Genomic DNA, 20,827 nt, shown 5'->3' with positions numbered 1-20,827 from the left:
TCATTTACGTTGGTTGCACCTAGTGATCAGTACCACATATTTCAAACCATCCCCTTTCTTTCTTTTTTTCTTTTTTTAACTTTTTTTTGTCTTTTCTTTTTGTCTAGTTTAGTTAAGTTGATTTACAAAGGATAGTTTTGTTTTAATTTTTAAGCCCCATTTCAGTAATTTTTTAAACATTTCCAGGTTCTTGGAGGAAAGTATCCTCTGTGATCTTTGATTAAAAAGAGATACCTTATGATCCCTGAGTTAAACTGATTACTAATTTAGGTTCATTTATTCTTTTTTAGTTCATTATTCTTTTTATTCGCTTGGCTCTGTTTGACTATATTTAGTTTTAATCTGTGATATTTCGAATCGATGTATATTTTTGCATGACGATGGCTATGGCTGTGATTTTCATATGTTTTATATGTTTAGTGCCTTATTATGACAAGAACTGCCGCTGATCTGAAATGACCATTTTTATGGCGTTTGAAAATAAAATCGTTATTTATTTAAGGTTAGACAGTAAAAAGAACTTAATAACAGACTTCGGTAGTGAGGGACGAATAACTGTGAACTGTAGAAGGATTCTTTTTTTTCAGCCGTTGGTAGAACTGAAATTTTTAGATCTACAGCAAAAGCTGAGCAAGTGAAATTACTGGTTTATGACTATCAACTGTTGTAGATTACTTGAAATTCCAAAACAGCTTTGTATATCCATCTTTGTGCCCTATAGAGAGAATTAAAAAGTTTCAATTGCTGAGTAAGTAGGTTGAAGTGCGATTAACGTCGTCTTAGTGTTTTTCTTCGTCAGCTTTTGAAAAGTACCAAAATTAATTGTCAGTAATAATTTTTTGGTACTCTTATGTATAAATATTTGCACATTTTTTGAACTAATCGTCGCTTGTTGTGTTCATAAATGTCCTCCATTTCTAGTTTTCAGGGCTACAGTTGTTATTAATATCTGAATTATGGGCCGAATTCAAAATTAATCAATCATGAGAAAACGTTTGCTCGTTGCCCGTTTAGATTACTCTGATTTTCTGAGGTTGCTGTACGTATTAGACTTAGTTTTATCAGCTTCATCGAAGCTTCGAAGCAAAGCTATAAAAGATATCGGGAAGAAAACATTTATTTTTATACTTCAAAGGCTTGGTTATATTACGAGTTGCTTCAGTCGCTGCCACTTTAACACTTCTTACTGTTTTAGTCCCTTGTTTGAATGACAACCATTTAATCCTGTCAGCGAAGTGAGTGAAATGGCAAGGAAGGGCTGGCCAAACTGGACATCCCTCCGTCTAAAATCCCCAAAAATATAATTTTTGCAACGTTAGGGGGGCGATAGCCCTCTTCTGGGAATAACGTTACAATGTTTTTATGAAATTTCTTTTAAAAAGGAAAAAAATTATTTTTTTTTACTTCAGGCTCTTTGTAGCCAGGGTTAAAAATTTGTTTTTTGTTACTACAAAAAAATGAATTATAAAGAATTTAATTTTTAATTTAGTTTTTATTTCTCTTTTTTTTAATTTAATTATTACCTTAGCTGGATCTTTAGGAAACTCTAACTTTGCGTGCTAAATATGTCCAAAAAAGGAGGAACAATGGGATCATTTTTGCTTTAAAGGCCTTTAAAGGCTTTAAACTTGTTTTGTGCTAATCATATGAGTCAAGGACAGATATTGTAAGAAGTTTCTAGGGCTTCAGCCGCTGGTTTTAATGATTACCTCTCAGCCAGTTAACTACCTGATTTAATTATGATTGGATTAAATAACTTTCGCATTTTATTGCTAAAAATCATTGATTTTAGAATCGTCTACTCGGGTATGGGTCATCCCCTCCCCAACTTCCTAATTTATTTGGATTTTCCTCTATAATCTCTAGTATATTTAATCGATATCACCTTGTTTTCTTGTTGTTTTCTTTTTCGAAGCTGTGCTTTCCCTTCAAAATACCAGGGCACTTCAAATTAAAGTTTTGCATACGGCTTTGCATCTTCCATATTATCTATAAAGATCTTATTTCAAGAAGGTCGAAGCTGAAATAATAGGTATTTAAACGAAGGCATTTTCAAATCCCTCTTATAATTAGTTAAAGCTTACTAGTAATTTTAAATCCTTTTTAAGTGAAGTATGCATTTTGTTTTTCAAGAAACTGATTAATTTACACCATGGGCTCTATTTTTTAAAACTCAAGTTTAGAAAAAGTTTAGCACGTCAATAAGAGACTGTTAAAAAGTGCCAGGACAAATAAAAAAAATTTGAGGTTAATAATAATGAAATAAATAAATACAAATTAAGGTTTTAAATAAACGAGAAAGAACCGTGAAATCTCTTAAAATGCTGCAATAATTAATAAAGTGCTGCAATAAAAAGATACTCAATGAACGAGAAAGAACTGTGAAATTTCATAAAAGTGCTGCAAATCTTTCGATCAACTTCTATTTTGAGCAATTTTGCTTGATCGTCTAATCAGAAAGCAAGGAGGTAATATCAAGCTGTAATGTTAACATGGAATAGCCAATTTTTATGAAAACATGGAATTGCAACATTAAATTTGTGTATCTCAGTGACTATTTTCGGTATGCACAATAATTTTGCAGGATACACCTGACAGATTTCTCTTTTTTGTATTTGTTCATCCTGGTAAAAGGAGCACCCCAATCAACTGTTTTCATTTATTTTTTTAGTATTTCGATATGGAAAGTCCCTCGTCATGTGTTTATCTTTTACGTGCTTAAAAAAAGAATTAAATAAGTTGAATTAAATCTCATTAGATCGCACTGTCAAAGGACTTTGTTAACTTGGCTAATTAACTTTGCAGTTGATTAACTTGTGCATGTTCGTACGAATACCTCCTATAAAAAAAGAATGGAAAAAGTAAAAATACCTTACGGTTATCAAAGACTAAATGGATTTTTGTGTTCAAAACCAAGTGGACTCAGTGCATAAAAAGTAGCCAGAAAACACTAAAAGTTGTTCTACACTTAAAAAGTACCTAAAAATTCTGCATATTTTTACTAGATGATTATTGCGTTACATTCAAATTCAAACCAGGAATTTATTTGTTTTTTAATCTTCTCCATTCGTCGCATTTCTGGAATTAATAAACTTCGCTTCTGAACGGTTAATACAATAGACCTGGTAACCAAGGCCGTATACAGGGGGGTCGTAGAAACTTAACAAAATGCATATAAACAAATTTTTGATGTGTTTTTTAAGTTGTTTTCCCCGCCCCCGAGCAAAAATCCTGGATACGCCCTTGCTGGTAACATCCGTTGAGATATATCTCTGCGTTATTACTTTCAGTTATTTGATCGACTTAGCTTATTATCGTGGGTGTTTCCTGAAATTTCTTATCATCTTGTTTATTTATTCGTTTTGCAGTTTGGATCTAGCCAAAATGACGATGAGTATGATGAAGAATTAGAAGAAGAAATTGAAGAAGAATTAGAATAGATTCCATGGTAGTGATTGTGTTTATGCTTTATACTAAAAGGTTTGAATTCTGAATTTGTTCGTACCTTCGTTGAGATTGGAAGTTAACATGACCATTATCAAGCGAATGTGAAGAAAGAAGCACATGAAAAATTTATTTTGTATCTCTACTTAAATTTTTCTGGGGAGGGGGGGGGGGTGTACGCATGATTGCATTGAAAATTACAGTTCGCGGGTAGAAAAGGCGTGATCGTAATTCACCCTGAATTTTATAACTCTCCAAAACCTTTTCACGCTGAATCAGACAAATTTCAATATATTTAATACTGTGCAGTCGGTTAGAACGAACAAATGATTTTTTCGCCTGTCTGACTTAAAAAAAAAAAAAAAAAAAAAAAAAATTAAGATGCTTTCCCAGGTAACCTTATTGCAGTACCAAATGTTAATTTTCATGGTTAAAAATTATTTTATTTTATTAGCTAAGAAAAATAAATTTGAAGCCATATTTCATTTATACATGTTTACTAACTTTACTTGGTGTGGTGACTTCTTCTAACCTCTCATGGCGGGAGAATACAAAGACAATTGTAAAAAAAAGCTAACGGCGCAATCCAAATGCTACAAACACAGAAAAAATTTCGAGTTCCTAAGGACAAGCTGAAACTAATATTTTACACTTTCATCCGCCTCTTAGTTGAATATGCTTGTCCGGTTTGTCACTTTGCCCTTACCCAGGATGTAACTGATAAAATAGAACGAGTTCAGAAGAGATCACTGCAAATCATTTATGGCGGTTCCCCTCTACCTTACTCCTTTTACCTCAAAGATTTTAAACTTGAATCCCTTTCTTCCCGCCGAGAAAGATTTGGCTCCTCCCTCCTTCAACATCCCATCTACCGATCATTCCTTCCCCCACCTTTTGTCCCTATAAGATCTCGTCCCCCCAGGGAAGTGGTTGAGAAGGTTCCGAAACTAACCCCAGTCCACTGTAACACCATGCGCCACAGTAAAAGCTTTGTGCCAAGCTTTGAAATATTACAATGATCTCTAGTGTTTTTATTCTTTAGTTTATTTTATCCTGACGAAGTTTTATCAGGCAATTTTATTCTCAATCTCAAGTGTTTTTATCCTTTAGTTTATTTATCCTTACGAAGTTTTATCAGACAACTTTATTTAGCTAATTATGACTAAATCATATTTGGGCTTTGCCCACGAGAGCTATGTCTTGTTTTTTAATTAAATGAATTTGAATTTAAGAAAGAACAGTAATGTAAATTTAATAAATGACAAACATCAAGTAAAATAAGAATAACTTACAAAATCTAAAGATAGGATGCATATACTTAATTACTTATAGTAAGCCTGAGAATCAAAGAGTAGCGTTTGGCCTGCAATCGGAAGGTCTGGGCTCTGATAGCAAATACTTTTATCCTTGTAAATGTAAAATGCTATACTTAAACACGTACTTTATGGGCTAAGATTCTGTGAAAAGATACCTTCAGAATTTTGATAAAGACTAAGGCTGTGCTAAATGGCTGTATCTAATGAACGTGAGGAAGAAAATCTAACTTGTTTCTGGCCAACGGTCGAAACATGTGATCTGAATAGATCCATACGCTGAGTTCACTGTTCAGAATTTTCGTAGAACTCGTGTCTTGTGACTACAATTCCGATATATATATATATATATATATATATATATATATATATATATATATATATATATATATATATATATATATATATATATATATATATATATATATATATATATATATATATATATATATATATATATATATATATATATATATATATATATATGAATAATCAAATTGTGCAGCAGTAACCTTCAAAAATCATTGTTCTAAAATAAGTGTGAATGTTAGAGGTGATACGACTGCGTTTTGGAGTCTAGCAAAAAAAAAGTCGCATCATGTAACTTTTCTAAACAGTCCAAGCTATTTTCATTTTGATCTGCCCAAGAAGTTACAGTTTCCCTTAAATTCTTCCTTGCGAACTCGTCCCAGCCCTTTCGGGGACGATCTGTTTTTCGTTTGGCCCTAGATAATTGCTGAAACGGAAGATCTTTGGCAATCCTTCATCCGCAATACATGTCCTAACCCTCTCAATCTTTCTCCCAAAATAACCCTAGAAAGTTTGATAAAGCCATATTCTTCTTACAGCTCAATGTTTGAGATACAAAACAATCTGTATACAATTTTTGGGGGATTTGACCTAACAAATCTTCCTCCTTCTTTCGGAGCGCCAACGTTTCAGAACCATATTCCCCTTCCTTTCATTAAGGTAGCTTCCAATATTCTAATCTTGATTCGCAGACTTATCTTACTATTTTTCTAAATCGTTTTAACTGTGAAAAAAAAAACACCCTTGGCCTTCACTATTCCGCTTTTAGCATTTTCACTGCATCCATCATCTTTACTAATAACACTACCTAGGTAAGTGAGGCATTCTACTTTATCGATCCTCTCGTTACCTATTATCAACTCTTCACCTTCAATTATTCCCAGTCTCAGTGACTTCTTAATATCCATGTTAAAGTCTATTCTGGCACCCTGAATTCTCAAAACCTCCAAAAATTTATTCATGTTGATCTAGGAGCAAAATCCATTCTAACATTTTCATATAGGACGCTGGAATCATCAACATAATCTAAGTCTAGGAGAGTTTTATGTCTCATTTGACTCTGTGCTCTCCCATAGCCTGTATTGGGCTCCTAAGGACAAATTCCATCAAAATAATTCAGATAAAGGAGATAGAACGCAACTCTTCTCAACTGATTCAATACGAAAGCAGGTACTAGCCTCATTTCCTATTTTAACCGCAGCAATGTTATTCTCGCGTACAGCACTAATCGCTTTAATATATTTATCTAGTATACGATGCGAGGATAGGAGCTTCGCTAAAGCTCTTCTATCAATAGAATCGAACGCTTGCTCATAATTTATAAAACTGAGGACTAAAGGGGCCTGATGACTCAGGCACTTCTCAATTACTAATCTAAGAGTAAAAATTTGGTCAACGCATCCTCTCCGCATCTTAAAACTGCACTGTTCTTCTCTTAAAACTTTATCTACAGTATCTCCAAGTCTAAAAATATAATACTAAGTAATTTGATCCACTCTTATCACTTTTCTTTTTGAGGGGTTTTATTAAAGTTTTCTAATATCGTTAGGTACTTCCTCTTTTTCAAAAATAATATCCATAATCCTGTGTAATTCATCTCTAACTTCACAGCCACCATACTTAAAAAACACAGCACTTGGGGCCTTATAATTTTTTAATCTTTTTAGCAGCACTGTCTCTAATTTCCCTCGCAATATAAATCTTCCTTCACTTCCAGTGTCACGAACCTTTTCTTTCTTTTCTATATCATTTCCTGTAACTTTATCACGGCTTCTCACATTCTCAAAATGTTATGCCCATATATCTTTGACTTCCTTTTTCACTCATTTTGACCCCTTTCATATCTCTAACTCAATTCTAATTCAGCCAATACAGATTGGCTGTTCCCATCAATTATTTAACATGCGAGTATAATATTTTACTTTTATGTTGTCACCTTTCAGATCTTCAGCAATTTTATCCATGGCCTCCATTTCACACCTCCTTAATTTAAATTTAATACTTTCTCTTCTTTCCTAACATTCCTCTTACTTTAATTTAATCCGTCACTCAAATATTTGTCTAAAAGCACCTCCTCTTCTCTTCTAAGCTTAAAGCATTTTCGCTAATATTCCTAGTTGCCTTTCTAATTTTCGTTCCTCAAACACCATCTGCCACTTCACAAACTATTTTCCTAAAATTAGTCTATTCATTTGATTTAGAAAATTATTCTTTCTAGAAAATACACTGCACGAATAAGGCACCAGAGCACTTCTTTAATACAATATCTTGATGAAACTCGTTAAGGAAGAAATAATTGTAAAAAGAAAGAGAAAATAGAAATCTTCAGACCAAAAGAAAGTTAAAAAGAAAAATTCACTTACAGAAATCGAAGCTTATTTGGAGGAAATTTTGATTAATTTTTCAACTATATTGTCAATGCGGAGAATATCTGAGGTTATACCACTTAAAATCCAATTTTGAAAGAAAATAGATAGCTACAAGATAGATATATAGAGAAATTGAAACAGAAACAATAGAGACAAAAATCTTTTCTATGTGTCTGTGTCGTAATGTACATTTAATAGTGATATCAAATTAACTAAACCTCAAGGGTTTTCCCTATGCGGATCATTTAAGTTGACACTGGAGAGTCCATTTGTACATATAATTGATTTTCTTCCTTGTTTATTTTGATTTATTATTTTTCTCAAGTAGCCTACTACAATGAACAATCAGTTTCATTTTGCCAGGTCAAGAGCTATAAAGGTCAACCTGACTATATCACAAGTTATCGTACCGTAGTTTGTCGGAAACTTTCTTTTCTTCTTCTTCTTCTATTTAACAGCAGGCGGGCTTTTCAGTAAAACTATTTAGCCCTTTTCCTTTTGCTTCACTATGTGGGCTACAGAGCTACTGGCTTGATTGCCTCATATTTATTAGATATATATTCATATATCTTTCAGCAGATCTTTCAACTCTAGGAGTTCAAATATAAGATGATAGATGTCGATTTCTATGCTCTGTGTGTAGGTATAGTTGGCTAGGCTCTTGGTTGATAGTAGGATTTTGTGGTGTTTGAAGTATTTTAACAGTTTACAAAGCAAGGTATGTTGTGCAGACGTCAGCATATTACATTCAAATAGGCAATGGTCAATTGTTTCATTATTCATATTACAATGCCTGCAAAGAGGGGACAGGGGAATTGAACCACTTGAATTAGAAAACTTATACGAGAATGCAAGAACATTTAGTCCATTTGTTCCAGAACGAATTCTATGATAAATTTTAGAAAGATACTTATTGGGAAAGGGGGAAAGGATAGGATCAATATTATTAAAATTAATATCTAATAGCCTCCATCGGTAAAAATCTCTAATTGGGATTGGTCTCCCACTTGGCTGGTCAATATTTATAGCATTTTTTGCTATTTCATCAACCTGATGATTACTACTTATGCCAGAGTGGCTAGGAATGTACTGAAAGTAAGTTTTTATGCCACTTGAAGCAAGATTATCAATAATACTGTGACAATGATAAGTGTCAATGTCCAACTTATATTGAGGACCTGAGGCCAGCAACTCAAGGCTTGATAAAGAGTCGGAATATATGATAATATTATTCGAATTTTCAATCAAAGGTTGGTTTTGCTTAAGGTGTTCTAATGCCATGATTATGGCATTTAACTCAGCAGACAATATAGATAAATTATTAAATAATCTCTCGCCCATTGTAATTTTCAGGTGAGGAAGGAAAACACCACTTGCAACCTTCTCATTCATTTTTGACCCATCAACAAATATTTGGAAGTGACTTTTATAAGTAATTGTATTAAGTTCTGCAAATTTTTTCTGGACAAAAGCAATGGGGGTTAAATCTTTATTCCATTTTGAAAATTCAGTATTTATTATGGGAAATGACCAATTCCATGGAGGAGATTGGCGGAAAGTAGGTGCAATAGACTTTGCTGGTACAGGGAACTTCTTTTGAATATTGGCATACTCATCTGCAATACCTCTATACATGGCTGGATTTCTTAACCAATTATGTAATGTGTGTGAGCTATTTGATTCAATTTTTGTAAGATGTTTTATCAAGAGAAAGCTACGTCTCTCCCTTATTGTTGTTAATCCACTCTCCATAAGCAGAAACTTGGTGCTTGTGGGTTTCCTAAGACCAAATATGAGACGTATTATATCATTTTGTGTTGTTTCAATTTTTTGCATCTGGGTCTTTGCACATGCACCATAGACAATGAGCCCATAGTCAATATGGGGTCTTATATGTGATTTATAAAACTGGAGTAAGGGTTTTTCCTTACAACCCCAGGGTGTGGAAAGAAGTCTTTTTAGTATATTTGCTTTTCTATAACACTTTTTTATTGTGTTTGAAGTATGGAGGTGGAAATTAAGTTTTTGGTCAAGCATGAGACCTAGGTAATTAATATTATTATCTTCTGGAATAGTTGTTTTATTTAGAATTAGTTTTGCATCAACATGGTTTCGCTTCCGGTGAAATTGGATTATTTTTAACTTGGTGGGTGCAATGGGTAAATTTGAATGTTGAGAGAATTTTTCAAACTGTAAAAGTGACTTTTGCAGTTTTGACTGTGCTATCTGAAAGGTGTTGCCAGATGACCATAGCACCAGATCATCAGCATATTGTAGATTCGTGTGGGGTAGGTTCATGTCCCACAGATATAGGGCAAAAAGGAGGCAACTGAGGACTGCTCCCTGAGATAGGCCTTTGGATAGTGTCTTTTGGGGTGAAGAGGCTGAACCAACACAAACAATGAAACTTCGCACTTCTATGAAGGATTTAATAAAGGATACTAGCTTAGGAGGTACTCCGATGTTTGCAAGTTTATTTAAAAGGATTTGGTGGTTCACATTGTCATAAGCTCCTTCAAAATCTAGGAAAGCTGCCACTAGGATATTATTTTTTGAGAAAGATTCATTTATTGCATTTGTTAGCAAAATGAAAGCATCTGTTGAGGAGTGGTATTTCCTGAATCCAGTTTGAGTGTGTGGGATCATGTTATTTTTCTCAACAAACCAGAGGAGTCTGTGATAAATCATTTTCTCCATTATTTTCCCCATCACAGGTGTAATCATTATGGGCCTATAAGACTCAAGGTTATCTTTTGGTTTATTTTTCTTTAGGATTGGTAGGAGGGACGAACATTTCCATATATTAAGGAACCTAGAAGATGCCCAAGCGTTATTATAACAATTTAGCAGTTCTTGTTTGTATGTAGGTGTGAGATTCTTTATCCATGTAGGGTGTATATTATCATAGCTACTGCTAGTTTTGGACCTAATATGATGTATTGCATTATTCAATTCCTGGATTGAAAATGGATTAGTTATGTATTTGGATCCTGGGCGTGGTTGGTAACTTGGGCTCATAGGAATTGTGGGCAGTTTGCTTTGATTATTTGATGTTAGCTTATTAACAAAAAGAGTTGCAAATAGATTAGCCTTTTCATTATCATTGTCATAATGGGTATTATTATGTATAAGCTCATACAGGAGTGGGTTGGGAGAAGTCTTTTTCCCACATATGTGGCTTATGACTTTATGTATAATTGGCTCATTTGTTTCTCTGGAGAGATTATTTTCAAAATTATTCCAGTATTTATATTTAGCATCTATTATAGTCCTTTTTAGATTAGATTCTGCTTGTAATTTTTTTAAATATGTAGTAGGTGTTGGTTTTACTATGAATTCTGCCCTAGCTGCCTTTTTTATCCTCCATTTATTTAGGCACTCATTTGTCCACCATGCTTTAGGAATTTGTTTAGGGAATGTTTTCTTAGGTGTTGTCCTGGGGATAGCATGATTAGCTGTATTTATTAGTAAAGATGTCAACGCTTCAGCATGTGTGTCAACTGTTGTGTTAGAAATGCATGAACTTTGGGTGAAACTTGTAATTTCATCATTTAGCTTATTTTGGAAAATAGACCAATTTGCTTTAGTGTTGATATATTTGGATGTATGAGATGAAGTTTCAGCAGGTTCATTTAGGGAGCAAACTATAGCAAAGTGGTCTGTACATAGAATATCAGTTTTATTTATGTAAATTTTGTTCAAAAAATTTAAAGACACAATTTGTAGGTCAATTGTGGAGAAATTGCCACTTTTGGGGTTGAAATAAGTATTCAGGTTTGGAGGGGTAGCAACAGCTAATACATTATTATTTGAAGTCATATGCTCAATAAATTTACCAGCTTTATTTGCTGGTTTATTCCCCCACAAAAGGCTGTGGGCATTTAAATCACCACAAATAATGATATTTTTTAACATACTAGAATTATTTATATGATTAAAGAAATCCTTGGCATCTGTAGTTTGGCCATTAGGGTTATAAAAGCTTATTATGTAGGTTTTTAAATTATTCAGCCAAACACTTATACCAATTACATCAACATCATTTTCAAAATGTGGAAATTTGATGCCACAAAATTTTATATTATTATTAACTAATAAAGCTACACCACCTCCTTTTCTCTCTGAAGATCTATCCTTTCTCAGGATAGTATATCCCAGAGACTTAATTTGTTGATTTTGGGTTAAATGAGTTTCCTGGAGGCAAGCAATATTAGTAGAATTATTATTCATAAATGATATTAGTTCATTTAGCTTACTTTCTGTGAGTGATTTTACATTCCATTGGAGTTTTGATAAATGTTGTGTTGTTGATTTATTCTTCATATGACTGTGTATCAATGTTCAGCTTTGTTAAAAGTAAAGCAAGACCTTTTTTTGCTTGAATGAGCATATCATCTGGGATGTAGATTTTTGCCAATTCTGCACTAATTTTTGTTTTCTGTACTTGATGTATGTTCATGGCCTGAACTGCATTACAGTTTAGAATAAATAAGTATATATGTGGGGATTTCATTTTTGGTAGTGCATCCTGTTTGTTGGTTAAGGGATTGATTCATGGTAGTATTTCTGGTGTGTTTCTTTTTGGGAGGGAGGGCCAGGCTGGCCTCATCTCACCGGACAAGGAGGCTTGTTGGCTTGGTGATTCCTTCTGATAGGGATTTGAGCTAGGGGGCTTAGAAGATGGTGTTTTATATGGGGTACTTGATCCATTGGGGGCATTTGACTTGGGGGTTGTGGTTGGTGTCATTACAGGCTCTATGTGGTATTGTTGGGCAGCATGTGCTTCCATTGCTGCAAAGGGGTATGGGATGGCCTTCTCTGTTGATATTTGGAGTGTTAGAGCTCTTTTCTTGTATGCAGGGCATAATGATTTATTTGTAGATTCATGTGGGCCTTTGCAATTGATGCATGTAGGCTGAGTGTTGTTGCAAGTTGTCAGCTATTTATGATGGAAAGATTTACAATTACTACACTCTTGGAGAATTTCATTGCATTTGTTTGTCGTGTGTCCCAGTTTGAAACACTTCTGACATTGAATAGGCTTAGGTTTGTATTCCTTGTGTGGTTTGATTTGCCCAAATAGGAATACTTTTTCTGGGATATCAATTTTATCCTTCAGTGGGAATAAGAAGGATCTACTAGTTCTTAGGCCATTAGAGTTAGGTTTTCCAAGTTGGGTAACATCCTCAACTGGGATTGTGTTTCCAGCCCTATCTAAAAGGCCTTTTTTTAACTCCTGAGTAGATATCTCTGGTGGAACATTATAAACTACTATTTTTGTTGGTGATTGTTTTGGGTTCCAATTAGATGCAATAATTGGGGTATTCAGAAGGGATTTAAGGTTAATTATTGTATCTGCTGATTTCTGATCTTCTACAGCTATTAGCAGAAATCCATCATGGTTAATGTTAAGAGAGAACATTGATTTTAGCAATTTAAAAATTGCAACTCTTATTGCAGTGATCATTTTTATTTCAAAGTGGGTAGTGGGAGTAATTTTAATGTAAATTCCTAAGTTTTTGGAGGGAGGATCTTGGGCAGGGAGAGGGGAAATGCTTTTAATTTGGGAGATTTTTTTCCATTTTTTAGAACATCTAGAGAGGACCTCTTGAAACCCATTATCATCATTTATGGTTACATTAGCCCCTACACTTATCATTGTCCTATTCTCCGAATTGGAGCTATCATTAGAACTTTGAGATAGGTGCTTGACCAGCCAGGATGGGTATCTTTCACTATGATAATTTCACTGGAATTTTATTTGGGATCTGGGGGGACTTTTTTTTTTGGAGGACTTCTAATCATTGCCTATTGGATAAAGCTTTAAACACAAAAATAAAAATAAAACAAGAAGGGAAAATAGAAGATATGAAACCGTCTGCACTATACTATGGGGAGGATAAACACCACAGTATAGCCCTGAGGATGACTTGAGCAGAATTGGTTTAGTACAACTGCTGATTAGAAGAGATAATGTCTTCTTGATCGAAAAGGCTTCAGGAAATTCGATGCAGATTTCGACCATAGAAATTTTTATTGACTCGAATCTTAAGAATCGCTTATGGAGTTTACCTGAGAAGGAAGAGGATTTGCGGCCATAGCTTCTTTTACTTATTGTTTTAACTTTTGTTAGACGTTACGGTTTATTGATTGAAAAGAACGCTAAAACATAAGGCTAATGAAATAAGTTCGAAATTTGAAGAGGGTCTAACTTGGAACTTTGCTCGAGGGATAGAAGAGCGACGACTTCTTATGCAAAAATACTTTGACCACATCCAGCGTGAACTTCAAAAGCCGAATCTTTCACACTTGGAGATCAGTTTAAAATGAAATTTCCTTAGAGAAAAAGAACTTTGGCGGCCCCGACTTCTTGGTCGAGAGTGAAAACTTCAAATACTGAGAGATAAACCTTGAGCAACCGAAGTAATTCGAGAGGAACTTCTTTAAACAAGCAATATGATTGTAACCGTTTCTTTTCTAGTGGCCTTGTTTTGTTTCTAGAAAAGAAGGCATTAAAAACAATTTTTGATATGGAAAATAACAGTGAAAAGTTCCCTAAACTAAAAGAAACCTCACACAAATATATTATGTCTTAGTTTATTTATGTTAGTCTGTCTCCATGTAAAGTTCCGCAAGGGTACCCAGATAAATTTTCCAAGGAGGCAAGCCTGTACAATCTATTCTCTTTTCAGTCTTTATTCTAGGATTGATTTGGGCTAAATTTGGTTTTGTATCCTTTCTTTCAACCCTCTCCAATATTTTCAAAGGTTTAATCCCCCCCCCACAGACAATTTTATTGCAGGGTTTCCTTACCCCTTGGTTAGATTTCTTAAAATGTCTTCATGTCAGTCGAAGCGAATTAAAACAACTAAGAAAGGAAGAAGGAGCTTGAAAATAAAACCTGAAAAATGTAAGGTAATATGCAAAAAAAAAGAAAAGAAAAAATGTGCATCAATAAAAAAGGTATAAAACTCAAGTCTAGTAAAATTACTTACCAAATAAAAATAATTCCTGAAAACTATTATTTTGCTTATCAAAGTAAAAACAGACTGAATTTTCGGTCAATCACAGCCTAAAAATTAATCGCTGATGAATTTTGGTCCAACGAAAGTTTTTAAGACGATAAAGATGGGCTGTACAAGATTTCACTGTATACTATATGTGATTCCCAGCATAAGTTGTTCCGCGGTCTAGGTTACGAATTAGTTTATGTTGCCATACAAGGAACCTTTTCACATACTAGAGATGAGGGAGGGGAGGGGTGCTAACACCGGGTTTTTCTCAGTGGGCTTCTAACGGAAGGCAGCCGCATCCACATTGTCCCTTCGGAGAATTCATATGGAATACCAAATCAAGGTTATAGTTTACAGTAATATTTTTTTGAAAATAGAGGGAACTGCTTCCTTTATTTTAAAATGAATGAAGCAATTAGGGGTAATAACGCGGTTCTGAACATTTTGGTGCATTAAAAAATCCACAAGCTGCCTTAAAATTCAAACAAATAAGTGAAAGTATTTCTATCTGATCAGAGTCACCGCACTGGCAAGAGCGAAGGGCCTCCTGTGCAGTATTTTCTTGAAACTTAATAAAGGGTTCGTGCCAATTGTAATTGAATGTTTTAGCGCCCTTTTTAAGGGTTAGTAGTGATTTAAGGGTGACAGACCCCTCCCGCGCCCTAATTTACTCCTTTTGCCTCCACCCCCCTCATGGCATTGGATCAAAATTTCAGACAGCTATTTTTTTTTTCAGAATAGTCAGAAGGAACAATAAAGATAGCTCAAGGGATGACAGGACCCTTGTAGCAACAAAAGTTAGGAGGCTAAATGATATGAGTTGCTAGTTGTTTACGTATATGTTTTATAAAAAACCAACAAAGAGAAAAATCTCTAAAAAAAAAAAAAAAAAACGAGACTGTGGCCAGTGGAGAGAAAAGAAAAAAACAGAAACAAAACAACGTGGATAGTTCGCATTTATAAAAACAAGGCTTATTATTAACAAAATAAACAAAAGAAGAAAAAGATAAAAAAAAAAAAAAACAAGATAAAAAAAAAAAAAAAAAAAAACCCTCAACAAAAAAAACAAAAAAAAAACAAAAATGTACAATCGGCGCAAAATTATCCCCGCAGGGAAAAGATGAAATATAGAGCTACTTCAGTGAGGACACCAGAGTAACTGAGGAAAAATAAAAAACTGTAAATTACTTTAATTATTCAGTTGCGAAATAATCATTTTGTTAGATATTGCTGAAACTCATCATTTTGATCTCTCATGTAAAATAGCCCCCTGGTGATTATTTAAAATTTTTACTCCCTTATTGACTGTTGATTCACTCTTTAGAAGGTTATCATAAATTGGGTCAATATTTAAATCACCCGTGTCCCTATTTATGGAAAGGTTAGCAAACATATGTTTTTTAATTTCTATGTCTTCCCTGGCCCATTGGGTGCAACCCTTATCATTTGAAATAGCCAAGGCTTCATCAAATTTTACAAAATGATCTGGTTGAAGCCAAATATGCTCTGCTAAAGCTGAAACGAAAGTTTCTGGAGGCTTGCTTAATTGTAGGGTTTTTCTATTGAGTTTTGGTGTTCAATAAACCTTTCAACAAATTGTTGGTGAGTCCTACCAATATAGAACTTCCCACAAGAACACGGAATTTTATACACCCCACTTACTAAATTTCCCCGAGTTAAATCCTTACCAGAACTAAAAAAACTACCCATTGGCGATTGGAAACATGTATCAATACCAAATTTACGTAAAACTCGTGAAAGTTTCTCACCCAAACCAGGAACATATTATAATGAAATGAAGCTTTTTGATACAACTAAATCTAAAAACTGAGAAACCTCAATAACCCTACTATTATGTTTAACCTGTCTATTTTCAATTATTTCATCAATGAACTTAATTGGATAACTATTACAAAACAAAATATCACTCAAGTATAACAATTCCGAATCCAGAAAGTCCTGGGAACAAATTCTGAAGGTTCTATCCACTAATGAAATTACAACCCCCCCGTTTCAATGACATAGGGTGGCAAGAGTGAAAATTCAAATACCTACCATTGTGTATTGGTTTTCTGTAAATCAAGGAAAGTAAATGGAGATCCCTTTTAATTCATAAAATATCCAGAAATGTTAATTTATTATTATCTTCAAATTCAACTGTAAATTTAATATTATTATCAAAACTATTTAAATGCTTACAAAATAGGTCTAAGGAGTCCAATCCATGTTTCCGAACGCACACCACATCATTTATGAACCTACCCCAGAAGCAAAGGGAGATTCTAAAACTGTTTATAGCGGATGTTTCAATGTCATCTATGAATAGATTTGCCAATAAAGGAGAAAGAGAAGCCCCCATAGGTAACCCAAAAATTTGCCAATAAAACTCCCCTCAAAAACCAAAATAAAAAGAAAATTCATTTAACAGAAGAATTAGTCTCATAATGACATCAATATCCAAACTGGCTAACATCACATCCTGTATTAAATCAATATGTGTTTTTATAAGTTACTTTTAAAAATATCCTCGCACCTTTTTAAATAACAATTTGAATACATGGACACAACATCAAAATTGCAAAGAATTGAACTCTCCTCCAGCGTGAAATTTCGCAATTTATTAGCAAGATCGGTCGAATTTTTTAAATATGATTTTTGTGTTCCCAAAAGTTGACGCAAAGCTACCGATAACCATTTTCCTAATTTTGAAACAGGTGACAGAAAAGTTGACACAATGGGGTGGAGGGGGAATCCAATCTAATGAATCTTATTTAAACCATAGATCGTGGGTGCCGAACAACCCCTAGGATAATATTTGTTATAAAACTGTGGGGTAATGTGAAAATTATTTTTCATTGACTCTAATTCCTTTCTTGTTGATTTTACATATTTATCTGTAGGATCAAAATCAAGTTTTTTGTATGTAATAGTGTCCGAAATAATGGATTTCATTTGATTATTATAGTCTTCAGTGTTCATAATTATGATCGTGTTTCGTTTATCGGCTTTGGTGATAGTAAGGAATTTATGCTTTTCCAAATCCGAAAGGCTTTTACTGTAATTTTTTTGTGAAATGTCTTTACCTATTAATTTCATATTAAAGGTGTTTAAATTTCTTACGATCTCGGCCCTAAGTTCTTGAGGAGTATCAACCTTATCTATAGCAGCCATAATTCCTGACTCCACCTTTGAAATTATTTTTGAATAGGGGACTGGTGTTGGAAAACAAAACTTAGAACCCTTCGACAAAACGGCTTCCTGTTGAATATTAAGAGGCTTAGAAGACAAATTCTTAATTGCTGGACCCAGACAATGACGAGGATAAAAAACATCTGAATCTTGGAAATTCTCAAACAAAAGTTTATTAAACTTGTCAACCAAACGAACCTTGGACAAATGAAAATCATGGCGAAAAGATCTAAAGGCTATTTCCTTAATTCGTATAAAAATATCAGATGGAAGGTTATTTCTTAAAAAACTTTCAACAGAATTTAAGTCCTTAGACAGTTGAAAACGTCTCTGTTTTTGTTCATAAATTACGTGATTTAAAGCTAATAGGCTTAATTTATTTTTTATTTTTTAATTTTGTTTCATTTTCAGTTCCAAAATGGGTACATATTTTAAAAGATTTCGGAATCACTGATTCCTTCCTGCAATTTTTTAAGAAAATTTGTTGATTTAATAGATTTGAATGTTTTTTAACTAAAGACAAATAATAATTGACAGAAGCGGCTAATTGTTGCCCGTACAATTGACGAATGAAAGATCTTAAGCCGAACTGGCCAGCCATGACAAAAAACCGACAAAGAGAAAAATCTCTAAAAAAAAAACAAACGAGACTGTAGCCAGAGGAGGAAAAAGAAAACGACAGAAACAAAACAACGCGGATATTTCACCTGTATACAAACAAGGCGTATTCATCACGAAATACACAAAAGAAGAACAATATAAAAAAAAAAAAAACAAGATAAAACTAAAAACCAATAAAACCACCACCAAAAAAAAAAATGATCTGGAAAAAAATTATCTTGAATGTCCGATTGGCTTGAAATTTTCAGGGATAGTTCCCTTGGCTAACAGAACCAAACATTCTATCGGGAGGGGTGGTTGTTTAGGGGGCCTAAGAATCGGCCAAAACTTTTACTCTCTGATTATTTTAAAACTTTCAGCCGCGAGTCCGTAGGCCGAGGGGAGGCAAATCTACGAAAAACAATTTAGTTTGTGGTTATAAACCCCCCTCTCCCCGAAAAGGGCCTACTTTTCTTATGATTGACTTGAAACTTACACCCAATAATTGCATAAAGTAATAGGATCATGAGTATAAAAAAAATAGTTTTGGGGCACGACCAAACGGGGCTAAAAAAAAAAACACAAAGAAATTTTAGACGATCGGCTCAAAACTTAAAACTGTCAGCTGAAGCAGCCCAGAAAGCCTATTTTATTGTACGGGCCCTTGGACCAAGAGGATCCTAATACACACAAAACCAGTTTTCAGAATTATGCCCTCACCATGAGGCCTGAAAAAGTACCAAAAAGCTTTTTTGAACTGCTTGAAATTTAAGTCCGTAAGCTCCTGGGCCAGGGTGACCCTAATTCATGAAAGTAATCTGGGTTACGGGTACGGGATCACCAGAATTGGGCCGAAAACTCTTTTTTATTGGCAAGAAACCTGAAACTAAGTCCTTGAACTAAGGACACCCAAATGCACAAACAAATTTCATTTTCGAGCTGGTTTACTTATAAAATGGGACCCCAATGATGGCGAAAATATTTTTTTGCCAGCACGGTTTCAAACTCACAACCATGAAACTCTTGGCCAAGGGGATCATACTATGCAAATTATAAAAGAGAGCGGAGCCCCTGAAATTAGGCTGAAAATGGACTTAAAACTTACACTTTGAGCTTGTGGGTCAGGGGGACCCTAGTGGATGTAAACCTAAGGTTGGGAGTGACGGCCCTCGGAAATTGGTATAAATTTTTTTTTTTTTGCTTCAAACTTATATTGGGAGATCTTAGGCTTGAAACCTACATCTGTAAGTTCGAGTGAGAAAAAATCTGTTTTTTTTTTCGAAAATAGTGCCCAAAACTGGGTTAAAAAAAAAGTTTGCCTTTGAACGGCTTGAAACGCTCATCTGTAAGTTTCTGGGTCCATGGAACCCTAATACACAAAAAAAAACTAGGGGAAGGGAGAAGGGAAAGGCTAAAAATATTTTGTGTCAGATCTATCTAAAAGTTTTAGCACTTTAAGCATCTGTGGGGCTGGAATCTATTCACGGTCTTTTTAGATTTTTCCGAAAGACACTGTTTACCAATGTTAACAATATAGGGTATCCACAAAATCTCAAGAGTGGTTTGGGAGATAAATTTGAATCTTCCGTTGGGTATTGGGGAATCAAGTGGACCTCACGTTGACTTGGGGGAGGGGACAGAGGTAAATCTAACGATATTATGCATAATCAGGCTATAAAAATAGCATTTTTTACATCATCTCAGGAATGGCTTGGGGATGCAGTTGAAACTTTCGCGCAGGATAGGAGGGAGGACAAGGGAATTTCAATTTTTATATTATGGCTCTGGTCCATACAAACATTTGAGAACTACAATCTTCTATGGGAATTTGAATCCATTTGCGTCCAAGTAGCGAGGTAAATCAAAAGATACTCAGTGGTATTAGATTATCAAAATTATCAAAAGGGTTCATCTGCAATATTGCGGGAATTACCTGAGATATCAAGTTGAAACTTTCATATAGAGTTAGGAGGACTAAGCAGGCCTCAAATTTTGACTTAAGACGAAGGGTAGAAGGGGAAAGTAACAATGTTGTTCTCCAACTCGTTGAAACATTCTTACACTTTAAGCCCCCATGAGACCTATAATCTATTCACGATTAAAGAGCAAGATAAATCTAAATACGCTTTCTGCTGCCAAGTGAGCAAAACAGTGTATCCGCAATATTCTGGGAACAGGATTGATGATTAAGTGGAAAATTTCAGGGAATGTTGTGGGGAGGAAGGGCAAGAAGACTTCAAATTCTAACTGGTAGAAGAGCACAGGGGAGGGTTTGAAATATTTTGTTTCTAATCTGTTTCAAATTCTGGTATTACGAACCCCTGTTGAACTAGAATCTGTTCCTGGCTAAGTATTGATGTACGCCGAAATGAATAATGTGTACCCAGATTATCAAAATAGTGTGTCTGCATTATCTCAGGAACAGCTTGGGAGATCGAGCGGAGATTTTCAGGGATTGTTGAGGGGAACTTTCATTTTTATTTAGAAAAAAGAATAAGTCTTCATAAGTCTTTGGGCAAAGGGGCCAGATCCCACTAGGAAAAAATAATTTGCCAGATAATGGGGCCCAGAAGAGACAAAATATTTTTTT

The 20,827-nt window shown here is 34.4% G+C and overlaps 1 protein-coding gene across 1 annotated transcript in view; it reads left to right on the top strand.

Annotated features, from left to right (window-relative positions):
* The window catches only part of LOC148951111 (metaxin-1), a 54,384-nt gene extending 50,464 nt beyond the window's left edge, over nt 1-3,920 (top strand). The window contains exon 7 of the mRNA XM_089090147.1: nt 3,369-3,920. Coding sequence (XP_088946273.1) covers nt 3,369-3,440 — 72 coding nt within the window. The 3' untranslated portion in view covers nt 3,441-3,920. The remainder of the gene's footprint in view (nt 1-3,368) is intronic.
* The last annotated feature ends 16,907 nt before the right edge of the window (nt 3,921-20,827 follow it).

This window comes from Artemia sp. Qi Xiang Cuo, chromosome 6, assembly GCF_049724085.1.
Source record: "Artemia sp. Qi Xiang Cuo chromosome 6, ASM4972408v1, whole genome shotgun sequence".
Taxonomy (NCBI): Eukaryota; Metazoa; Arthropoda; class Branchiopoda; order Anostraca; family Artemiidae; genus Artemia; species Artemia sp. Qi Xiang Cuo.
Note: the sequence above shows the minus strand (reverse complement) of the source record. Positions and strands in the feature narration are given on the sequence as shown.